Genomic DNA, 11968 nt, shown 5'->3' with positions numbered 1-11968 from the left:
CATCATTACCTTAGGGATTTGATGCAGGCCAGTTTGAAATCTTCCTGAGTGAGATTTCGCGACCCTACAAGTAACGCAGACATCCACAAATCCTCCAGCACACCATGACCGGAAACCAGCAAAAGTCAAAATGCTGTTCAATAGTCCCCTCAGCCTCGAGACGAACAACAGATTCAAAACTGACGGAAATAGGAAGCTAATCCGACGAACTGCTACTACTTAATCACAGTCTCTGGAGGCGATAGAGACCTGACTAGCCTCCACTTCAAAAGGAACACTTCACTAGGTTCAAAGAGAAACCAGCCCTTGTCACAGCTTCCAACACTGCATTAAGTCCTCCCATACTGGACCGCTAAATCGGTTGAGACAATGTCAATGTCAAAATGTCCTCAAAATACACCACCACGCAATCACGAACCAAATCACCCAACACGATCACAATTGTCTTCTGAAAAATCGAAATTGAATTCTTCAGACCAAAAGGCACAGTCAAGAATTCAAACTGCCCTTCAGCTGTTATGAAAGCAGTACTGTCTACAGAATTTTCGTTTACTGTGATCAAATGAAAACCGCTTGCGCTATAGAGTTTCAAAAAATAATTAGCACCCTGAAAACGTGAAGTTTGATCAGTAATTAATGGAAGCGGATAACTGTCAGGGTTGGTATTATTGTTAAGCTCACTATAGTCAATACAGATACGGTCTGAACCGTCATACTTCTTTACTAATAAAGCCGGACTTTCAAAAGGAGGACAGCTCGACCTAATGATATTCACGTGTAAACCTTCCTTTACTCTGTTGCGTATAACGCTACGTTCGTCCGGCGACATCCTATATGGACGCCGCTGTACTGTGCGATTCGAACCAACCCGGTCACTACCACCGGTCACTACCAGTAATATCAGCTGAGATATCAGTCAAAGTCAACTCACTCACACTATCGTTATTCACTGAATTTACATAAAGATTCCCGTCAAACAAAATGTCAGTCAGTTATGTTTACTGTACAACCCTGATTTAAAATCTCGCGACAATAATATCCTAAGAGGGCAATCGTTAATACTACAAAACACAGAATTTGTTCGGTACTGTATACTCGTGTTTGACTAATACCGGTCATAGTAACAACATTACTAAACCGTCGACCACTAAATGTAACAGAAAAACTTTCAACTAACGAGAATTTAGCACCAGAATCGTAAACAAAACAAAACAGTTCACCTTTTGTCTTGTACCCTACCCTTTGGAAATTGGACACTGCATACGTCCACACGCCGCTCCATCCACTCACCGTTCATCACGCGCTGCGCCGTCCCTGCTGCCATCGCTTGGCCCGCCGCCTTCGCTCGTACACCAGATGGCGATATGACCCGGTTTGCCACACTTGAAGCACACTAAAGGCCTCGCTGCCGGCTGCTGCACCGCTTGACTCAACGTTGAAGATACAGGTGTTCGTACCGTCGCATCGATAGGCTTGCTTCTGCATTCCGCTCACTTATGGCCAGCCATTTTTCCACCGCTCAAACACTTCAGTGTTGTAAACCCTATACGTTAAAGCCGCGGGTCAGACTGATGTGATGTGAGAGAGTACAGTAGCCACAGCAACCTCTTCTTTGCCCACATCACAATGTCCAGTGATTTGTGAGGGTAGCATGTCATACTCTCGTACGCTGTTTGAGACAGCCACAAAGATGCTTCACCTTCCAGTGCCTTACTTACAGCAAGCTCGAGTTGACTGCCTCTCGGGGAGTTTGTCAAAAGCACAAGTCAGCCGTTGCGCACCACGATCTCGCGTCCGTGTCTTCTTTGTCAGGATCATAAGTGGGTAACCACATATACCTCCCTGAATTAGCCTCGGTGTATACAGGGCTTCGAACATAGCACGCCAGTGGTTATCTCCATTGTTCTCTGTGCCAACACCGATCGCACTTCTGATGTCGGAGTTGGGTGGATTTCCCTCGCACATAGTTTTGAGTGCCCGGTCTACTGTGTGCTTTAGTAGATAATGTTGGCATGAGTAAACACAATTTGTGATATTACGAATTAATTACAACACCGTAATCAATACACAAGAAAGCAGCTACCGCTATCCCAGTAGGTAGATACACAACACGGAACGCGGGACAGTTTCAGTGTCGTCTGCACCGGCCGACTGCCAAACACAAAGTGAGTCGATGTCCGTCGGCCACGCTTCGACTCGCCCCTTCCATACCAATGCATAACACTAACTCTGTCGTCACTTACCGCCGGCACCTTCCCGCGCATTCCCGCGGGTTGTATACCACCTTGAAGGCCCCTCGGAGCCCGAACGATCGACACCAGTTTCAACTGAATCCGAGCGGGGAAAACTGAAAGAGGGGCCTTCAAGGTGGTATCCAACCCGCGGGAATGCGCGGGAAGGTGCGGGCGGTAAGTGGCGAAAACCGATTTTTTCAGTTTTCTTCGCTCGGATTCAGTTGAAACTGGTGTCGATCGTTGGATCGTTGGTGTCGCTGCGGAGGGGTCAGTTGGTGATGGCCAGAACGTAGGAGTGTGGAAGGAGCCGAGAGTGGTTCTGACCAGATTGGACGTTGATGACGGAATGTCGACTGTCGGTAGTGTCAGGTCGAGACGAGGGTCCGGATCATCATATGGACGGTTGTGGGGAGCGTTGGAGTCAAAGGACTCAGATACTGAAAGTTTTGTGTCGATGGTGTCGGAGAAGTCAAGGACACGGGCACAATACCTGAAGGACAGGCGGAAGAGGCCTCGGAAGCCGATCGATCAGTCGGGGTCTTCTGGTGAAGGAGAGCCAGATAGACCGGCGCCAAAAGTGGTTGCCATGAGGAGACGGAAAGGTCTCGGTGAGGCAGAAAGGAAGGAGTTGCCGCTGAGGTCAGAACAGGACAGGAGGTGTCTGACAGCGCTGCGGCCGTACTGGCCAGGGCTAGCTCCAGGCTCTCGGACATGTCTCTACCATCCGAGAAAGAGCAGGACGAAGCCATACTTGCGTCTGACCTACAAAATCAGGTGGTGGACAGCCTAGCGGTGATAAGGAAGGTTGCCAGCAGATCGGGCAACCTTAAAGGAACTTTCACCAAGGCCTTTTGACGGATACCGGCCCGAGTGGGGACTCGAGCGGGTTATGTGGGACTCGTGGACCGGCTGAAGGCCAATCCCAATACCCACTAAAACCTCACGATGCTCCTCCTCAACCACCACTGGCCGCGAGACGCGGGGACTATAATCGTCCACGAAACGCGGCGGCGGGAGCCTGCTAGGCACGTCGCGGAGTCAAGGGTGTGTGGGCACCCTCGACGGCCTGCTCGGAGTAGCGCGCGGGAGCAACCTGCGCGCGCCTACTCGGGCCAGGTTGGTAGGCGGCCAGCTTCCCCAAGCTGACCGCCCTCTGGCATATTAGGGCGGAAGGCGGCGATCGTGTGCCGCCCTCCGGCGACCCGGTCTCTTACGGCGGATGGCGACTTCGGCAAAAGCCTCCCTCGTCCGTTCCGCCCACTCCTTCTCGAGCACCACTGCCTCGCAGAAGGATGAGACCGCATCCCACGACGTCTCGCTGCCGGCCATAGCCTTGACCACGGCCGGCAGGGAAAGGTCGTCCCCTATGACGTCGCGCAAAGCGCGACGTTGAGACGCCCAGGCTGAGCACACCTCCAACGTGTGCTGGGCCGTCTCGTCGAGGCAGTCGTCGCAGTGGTGGCAGCGAGCGTCGGGCTCCCTCCCGGCGATCCGACACAGGTAACCCCCGAAGCAGCCATGCCCCGTGAGCACCTATGTCGTGTGGAAGGTTAGGACGCCGTGACGCCGCGCTAACCACTGGCGGAACACTGGACGAACAGCCTCGATCTTCCTCAGGCCGGCAGATGGATTTGCCAGCCGAGTTTCCCACATTTCAACCGCGGCTACCCGCGCCTCCTCAGTGCGTGCTTGGCTTGCCGGTTCCCCGGACGCTAGGCCTCGACGCCGGCAATAGACCGACGCCAGAGAAAGAGCATCCAGGTCCCACGGTATGACTCCAGCCAGCACGCACGCCACTTCACCGGAGATGGTCCGGTACCCCCGTATCGCCCGGATGGCCATCACCCTCTGCGCACGTCGCAGCAGAGTGATGTTGTGCCGGTCGGATCGGACCACTCCGGTGTACAGCCGACGGCTAGAGGCGCTCGGCCCATCCACATTGGGCAAAAGGCGCGCCAGTGCCGCCGCTGTCTTCAACAGTTTCGGGGCCAAAGATGTAAAGCGGCCCCGAAAACTCCACCGACCATCCAGAACAAGTCCGAGGTACTTCATGCTCCGGGCAACGTCAATTTTGACGCCACCGACGACGATGTGGGCATCTGCCCTTTCGAGGAGCATGGAAGTAGATTGCCTCGGACTTTTTGAGGGAGACTTCCAAGCCCAGCCGCTTTATGCGGCCGACTACCTCCGCAACTCCAGCAGTCGCGAGGACTGCCGCCTCTCGATAGGTCCACTGCTGCGCCAAGACCAGCGTGTCATCGGCGTAACAGAGGACCTTTATCCCCCTCAGGGTGCCGCCCCGCAGCACCCAGTCGTATCCGATGTTCCAGAGGATCGGACCCAGCACCGATCCTTGTGGAGCACCGGCCGACACAACGAACTCCTTCCAACCTCCTCCAGGAGCTGGAAAGGTCACAGACCTACCGGACAGGTAAGCCCCGATGACGCGGCGCAGGTATGGAGGCACACGATAGTATAACAGTGCCTCCTTTATGCAGGGCCATGGCAGGCAGTTGAAGGCGTTGGCGATGTCTAAAGACACCGCCAAGACTCCATTGCCTCGGGCCACCGCATCCTGCGCATAGGACTTTACCTCCAGTATGGCATCCACCGTCGATCGCCCCCTACGGAAGCCATACTGGTGGTCCGAGAGGTCCGGACCTGTCCCCTCCAAATGGTGTTGTAGCCTCCTGGCTACAACACGCTCAAGGAGCTTGGCGATCTCGCTCAAGAGCACGATGGGCCTGTAGGCGGAGGCTGAATCCGCCGGGCGACCCTCCTTCTTGATGAGGACTAACCTGCCTGTCTTCCACCGCTGTGGATTTATGGCTTGAGCCAGACAGGCAGTGAATAGTCCTCGCACTCTGGGCCCTAAGGTGTTGAGGGCCAGAGTTAGCGCCCGGCCGGGAATGCCATCCAAGCCCGGGGCGGTGCTCTTGAGCCGAGATCGGCGTACAGCTTCTTCGAGCTCCTCCTCCTCCACCGGTGGTGTGACGCTGTCCTCGTCGTCCTCCTCTTCCTCCTCACGCGCTGCAGGGCGGGCCATACTGGGTGGTGCAAAACTGGCCCGCTGCGGGAATAGCGACGACAGAACCCCTCGGAGTACGTCCGGTTGGAGTGTCTGCGTCAGTGGTGGTGCCCAAGCCCGTAACCTACCGAGCACCATTCGGTAAGGTGTGCCGTACGGGTCTAAGTCTATCCCCGCGGTCGTGCGACTCGCCTTTCACACGACCGATCTCCTCCTGCAGCTGCGTTCTCGCCTCGACATAGACACATCATCCAGCACTCGCCAGCCCCGAACACGACATGCTAGGGCCGGGCTCGCGACCGAAACGTCCACGACGGATCCGCCCAGCCTTCGCACACACGTGTTCTTGGTCGCTCGGTTGAGCACAGACAAACCGGTAGCAACAACCCACTCCGACAGCGTCACACCACGCACATCCGTCGTTGCGAAGCCCCACACGCTGGACTTCGCGTTGAGATCGCCGGCCACCAACATCTCCGCCGGACGAAATCGCTCTACCATTTCCCCCAATCGTATAAGGAACTCTTCAAACTCCGCGAGAGTTCGATTGGGGGAAAAGTAGACCCCTACGACAACTAGGTTGCCGACAAGTGCGGCGACGCATCCCACACCTCTCTCTACACGTGAGAAAGGCGGGGAGCCCGCGGCGACCTGGGTGATAATAGTCACCACCCCGGTGTTGTCGGCTACACAGTTGTCTCTGTCGGGAACGCTGTAGGGCTCCGAAACAACCGCCACCTGGATAGACCACTGCGCCAGGCTTTGGACCAATAAGTCCTGGGCCCTAGCACAGTGGTTAATGTTCGCATGTAACACACGGAGAGCCATTATTGGTCTTCCATGTGTTGCACCTCCTCAGGCCCAGCTGGGATATTAGACCTGGCCGATGTTGCCGGCACTCGTCTGCGCTTTCCACCGTTATTGGTGCTAGCCTTTCCACAGGCAGCATTCCCCAACATGTGATTAGCGGGCCTTTGCGCCGCCTCACACACCGGACAATGAGGCTCTGCCGAACACGATCTCTGCTGATGCCCGGTCTGGCCACACTGGAAACACTGTTTGCTGCGGTCCACCTGGCTACTGCACTTCGCAGCCATGTGGCCCACTTCGTGGCAACGGAAACAACGTTGCGCACGGGGCATCAACAGCCTCACTCCAGCAGAGACGAAGCCAACAAGTAGTCTCGCCCCGCTAATCTTCTGCGCTGCGCCGACAGGACATCGGACCCATACTGTTCCTAGACCGGCCCGGTCCTGTCGGATCTCTCCGACTTTTATATTACCCGCAGCACAGCCGGAAACTCGGCTTATTGCCGCCGTCACGTCCTCAGCAGTGGCGGAGTCATCGAGGCCAAACACCCTCAATTCCGCACATTTCACTGGCCTCGACACCTGGACCTTTTTGGGGGTGAGAACCCCACGCAACTTCTCAGCTAGCGCATCCGCCTTCTCAGCAATGTTGGCGCCAGGCAACTCTAGCATTCTAGCGCCAGTAGACGCAACACGGAATCTCAGGTCCTCTATACCCAGGTCTTCCAACTTTATACTTTCCTTGACCCGGGTAAGGACATCGCTATACGACATCTTGTCGGCGACGGCTGGCTGCAACTTAATCGTCACAACTTGCGATCTAGGACGACGCAACTTTGGCTCCTTTTGCGCTTTAGCCTTTTGCGCTTTCGGCTTAGGAGCTGGCTTTCTCTTCTTGGCCCCCTTCCGGGCTACTACAGTCCAGCCCTCAGACATATCAGCCGGAGCGGGTGGCAGAGGTCGAGGCTCAGTAGATGCGGTCATCACCGGGCCTTTCTTCTTCTTGGCCTTTTTAGACCTTTGCTCCTTTGGTGCCGGATTAGCCGGCGCCATCAAAGTGGATGCGACAGGGTCCACTTGCGCCTGCTTTGGGCTATCCACCTTGCGCTTGTCCGCCGCTAGCGGAGGTCGCAGATTTCTCTCCGGTGGTAGCCGATCTTTAAAGGCTTCCAGCCTGGTGGAGACCATAGTGCCCACTATGTCCTCCACAGCAATAGACTCCGTGGGAGTGGGTCGCAAGTCCGATGCTCTAGACCGCTCCAACTCCGCTCTCAAAAGGGCAAACTCCTTCCGCAACTCCACCAACTCCGACTGCAGTCGCGAGTTTGTTGCCTTGAGGATATCCACTTCCTCTGATGCCGTCCTCTTTGCCAGAGTATTAACGGCAGAAGAGATAACTCCGGCAGCGTCTTTAAGGGCCCTAGTAAATGTGCCCTTCAGATTCCCCGACTTGCAGGCGACTCTATTGATTATAGCCAAGCTATCAGATACTTGGCTACGCAAGTCGGAGACCATGTGCTCCTCACCGTAAAGTTCCAGGGGCACATCCGAGAGCCTAGAACTTGCTCTAGTTTGTATCGCCGCGGAGATTTCAGCAACTTCCTCCTCCGCCCTCAGCCGGCGCTCCTCGCGCTTGGCATCGTTTAGCGCCTTCTTTCCAGCAGCTAGCCCTATATTCTCATCAGGAATATTTGGTACGACCACGACTCCCTCTGGCCGAAGCAACCTTCGCTTTCGGCTTGTCTCTGTCTCCCCATCCGCATCCGAGGATTCAGAGTTACTCTTCCTGTGATGGCGCCTCTTTCTGTCCTTTCGGAACTGCGCTTTAGCTCCCTCGATAGCATTGGAGCTGTTCGACCCAACAGACATCACGCCATCGGCGTCTGACTCGGAAGCCGCCCAGAAACGGCCTCGCGACGAAAGTGACGACCTGGACCTATCTCTTATAATAGAGGCAACCTCCTCATGGTCCAGACGCTCTAACACGACTCGCGCATCCTTCAACCCCCCTCCTATTGGCACAAGTGCCGGACTTTTGCCCCTTTCGAGCAAAGTACTCCCTACGCCTTTCTCGGGCACAACTACTACTCCGCCCATATCGGGCAACAACAGATCACCGCCCTCCTCGGGCCTCCCTACGTCATCATTTTGGGTTTTTAAGTTTACATTTTCCATTTTGTTCCCACGAGTGTGGGGGAAAAACGGTCCATCCGAGCAGTGCCCCCTGTACTCGGATAAGCCTATTACGCCAGGGTGTCGGCCGGTACCCTACGGAGTACACACCACGCACGCCCTCCGGTTCCTCACACTGTGACCTCTGCATGACAGAGGACACGCGAAGAACCACGCCGGATTATTAGCCAGCGAGCAATCATTACCCAAGGACGAATCCTGTAGGCACCAATTACTCGCCGCCCAGGGTGCACCGGTCCGCAACACTGTTCGTCCCCCCCGAACGACAAGCATTCGAGAAAGGGCCAACAGCGGGTGAACACACGAGGAGGTCATCCGACCAAGCACCCCAACCTAACCTGACATTTTTTTTTTTTTTTAAACGGTTTTATTTAGCTCACCCCGTTTGTTTATTTGTTTGTTTGGGTCAAATTTAGTAATTGAAATTTAACCCTCTTCCCGTTAACCGATTGATCTGAAATATGGTATACGCATTTGATTCTGGTGACAATACAATTATCCATATTCAATATTATTGTGAATCCAAGATGGCCGCCGCTACAAGATGGCGGACAACTTCGTTTTTTTCAATCCCATCAATATGGGTATCAAATGAAAGGGCTTGTCAATTAGAATTCAGTGGACTATACAAAATTAAAATCCAAGATGGCCGCCGCTACAAGATGGCGGACAAGTTAGTTTTTTTCGATCCCATCAATATGGGTATCAAATGAAAGGGCTTGTCAAGTAGAATTCAGGGCACTATACAAAATCAAAATCAAAGATGGCCACTGCTACAATATGGCGGATAATGTAGTTTTCAATCCCATCAATATGGGTATCAAAATAAAGGGCTTGGTAAGTATAATACAGTATACTATACACAATTACAATATGAATCTCCCACCTAAGTCAAGATCTGGTATCCTGTCGAGGACTGTGTGGCTATAGGGTGCCTAAAAATGAGACGTCGCTAGGGGTACACCACCCAAGGTAAAAGGTAAAAGCGCGCCGAGAACTGTATGGCACTAGGTGGATAAAAATGATATGTCGTTAGCGTTTTCCCCTCAAGATTCAGACACATCTTTTTGTACATAGCCTTGCTCCTCTATTGGACCTCTGGGGGGTCGATCGTAACATTCTCCATTAACCTTGCAATAATGAGGCACTCAACGAATTGAATAGTAGGAGAAATAAAAACTAAAAACTTAAAAATAAAAAAGTAAAAAAAAAATTTTAAGTTAAACGGTTTTATATTGCAGATAAATGTACTAAGAGATGGGGCACGTCCAATATCTACAATCGAAAGACATGGCATGAGACTTCACCCACCTAGTGGTAAGTAGAAAGTGTCCCCACGATTTTATTTTAGTAATCATAATTTCCATGAAATTATTTTTTATTTTTTAGTACATTTATCTGCAGTATAAAACCGTTTAACTTAAATTTTTTTTTTTACTTTTTTATTTAACATGAGGAAATCCTTTTACGGATACCGGCCCGAGTGGGGACTCGAGCGGGTTATGTGGGACTCATGGACCGGCTGAAGGCCAATCCCAATACCCAGTAAAACCTCACGGTGCTCCTCCTCGACCGCCACTGACCGCGAGACGCGGGGACTAGAATCGTCCACGAAACGCGGCGGCGGGAGCCTGCTAGGCACGTCGCGGAGTCAAGGGTGTGTGGGCACCCTCGACGGCCTGCTCGGAGTAGCGCGCGGGAGCAACCTGCGCGCGCCTACTCAGGCCAGGTTGGTAGGCGGCCAGCTTCCCCAAGCTGACCGCCCTCTGGCACATTAGGGCGGAAGGTGGCGGTCGTGTGCCGCCCTCCGGCGACCCGGTCTCTTACGGTGGATGGCGACTTCGGCAAAAGCCTCCCTCGCCCGTTCCGCTGACTCCTTCTCGGGCACCACTGCCTCGCAGAAGGATGGTTTTCGCCACTTACCGCCGGCACCTTCCCGCGCATTCCCGCGGGTTGTATACCACCTTGAAGGCCCCTCGGAGCCCGAACGATCGACACCAGTTTCAACTGAATCCGAGCGGGGAAAACTGAAAAAATCGGTTTTCGCCACTTACCGCCCGCACCTTCCCGCGCATTCCCGCGGGTTGTATACCACCTTGAAGGCCCCTCGGAGCCCGAACGATTGACACCAGTTTCAACTGAATCCGAGCGGGGAAAACTGAAAAAATCGGTTTTCGCCACTAACCGCCGGCACCTTCCCGCGCATTCCCGCGGGTTGTATACCACCTTGAAGGTCCCTCGAAGCCCGAACGATCGACACCAGTTTCAACTGAATCCGAGCGGGGAAAACTGAAAAAATCAGTTTTTGTCACTTACCGCCCGCACCTTCCCGCGCATTCCCGCGGGTTGGAAAAAATCGTTTTTCGCCACTTAGCTCCCGTACCTTTCCGCGCATTCCCGCTTGTTGTATACCACCTTGAAAGCCCCTCGGAGACCGAACGATCGACACCAGTTTCAACTGAATCCGAGCGGGGAAAACTGAAAAAATCGGTTTTCGCCACTTACCGCCGGCACCTTCCCGCGCATTGTTTACCACCTTGAAGGCCCCTCTTTCAGTTTTCCCCGCTCGGATTCAGTTGAAATTGGTGTCGATCGTTCGGGCTCCGAGGGGCCTTCAAGGAGGTATACAACCCGTGGGAATGCGCGGGAAGGTGCCGGCGGTAAGTGGCGAAAACCGATTTTTTCCAACCCGCGGGAATGCGCGGGAAGGTGCGGGCGGTAAGTGACGAAAACCGATTTATTCCAACCCGCGGGAATGCGCGGGAAGGTGCGGGCGGTAAGTGGCGAAAACCGATTTTTTCAGTTTTCCCCGCTCGGATTCAGTTGAAACTGGTGTCGATCGTTCGGGCTTCGAGGGGCCTTCAAGGTGGTATACAACCCGCGGGAATGCGCGGGAAGGTGCCGGCGGTAAGTGGCGAAAACCGATTTTTTCAGTTTTCCCCGCTCGGATTCAGTTGAAACTGGTGTCGATGGCGGTAAGTGGCGAAAACCGATTTTTTCAGTTTTCCCCGCTCGGATTCAGTTGAAACTGGTGTCGATCGTTCGGACTCCGAGGGGCCTTCAAGGTGGTATACAACCCGCGGGAATGCGCGGGAAGGTGCGGGCGGTAAGTGGCGAAAACCGATTTTTTCAGTTTTCCCCGCTTGGATTCAGTTGAAACTGGTGTCGATCGTTCGGGCTCCGAGGGGCCTTCAAGGTGGTATACAACCCGCGGGAATGCGCGGGAAGATGCGGGCGGTAAGTGGCGAAAACCGATTTTTTCAGTTTTCCCCGCTCGGATTCAGTTGAAACTGGTGTCGATCGTTCGGGCTTCGAGGGGCCTTCAAGGTGGTATACAACCCGCAGGAATGCGTGGGAAGGTGCGGGCGGTAAGTGGCGAAAACCGATTTTTTCAGTTTTCCCCGCTCGGATTCAGTTGAAACTGGTGTCGATCGTTCGGGCTCCGAGGGGCCTTCAAGGAGGTATACAACCCGCGGGAATGCGCGGGAAGGTGCCGGCGGTAAGTGGCGAAAACCGATTTTTTCCAACCCGCGGGAATGCGCGGGAAGGTGCGGGCGGTAAGTGACGCAAACCGATTTTTTCCAACCCGCGGGAATGCGCGGGAAGGTGCCAGCGGTAAGTGGCGAAAACCGATTTTTTCCAACCCGCGGGAATGCGCGGGAAGGTGCGGGCGGTAAGTGACGAAAACCGATTTTTTCCAACCC

At 54.0% G+C, this 11968-nt stretch overlaps 1 protein-coding gene across 1 annotated transcript; it reads right to left on the bottom strand.

Annotated features, from left to right (window-relative positions):
• Positions 1–6089: 6089 nt before the first annotated feature.
• On the bottom strand, positions 6090–8246 carry LOC146526654 (uncharacterized). Its single transcript, XM_085206893.1, has one exon. The coding sequence runs from the start codon at positions 8244–8246 to the stop codon at positions 6090–6092; it is 2157 nt and encodes a 718-aa protein (XP_085063019.1).
• Positions 8247–11968: the final 3722 nt, after the last annotated feature.

The sequence above is a fragment of the Heliconius melpomene genome, unplaced genomic scaffold (genome assembly GCF_056956725.1).
Source record: "Heliconius melpomene rosina isolate 202511_hmr_F unplaced genomic scaffold, ASM5695672v1 Hmr00187, whole genome shotgun sequence".
Lineage (NCBI taxonomy): Eukaryota > Metazoa > Arthropoda > Insecta > Lepidoptera > Nymphalidae > Heliconius > Heliconius melpomene.
Note: the sequence above shows the minus strand (reverse complement) of the source record. Positions and strands in the feature narration are given on the sequence as shown.

Bases quoted from the DNA above. Each gene is read 5' to 3' on its own strand.
- LOC146526654 (XM_085206893.1), bottom strand. From the start codon at position 8,246: ATGGAAAATGTAAACTTAAAAACCCAAAATGATGACGTAGGGAGGCCC.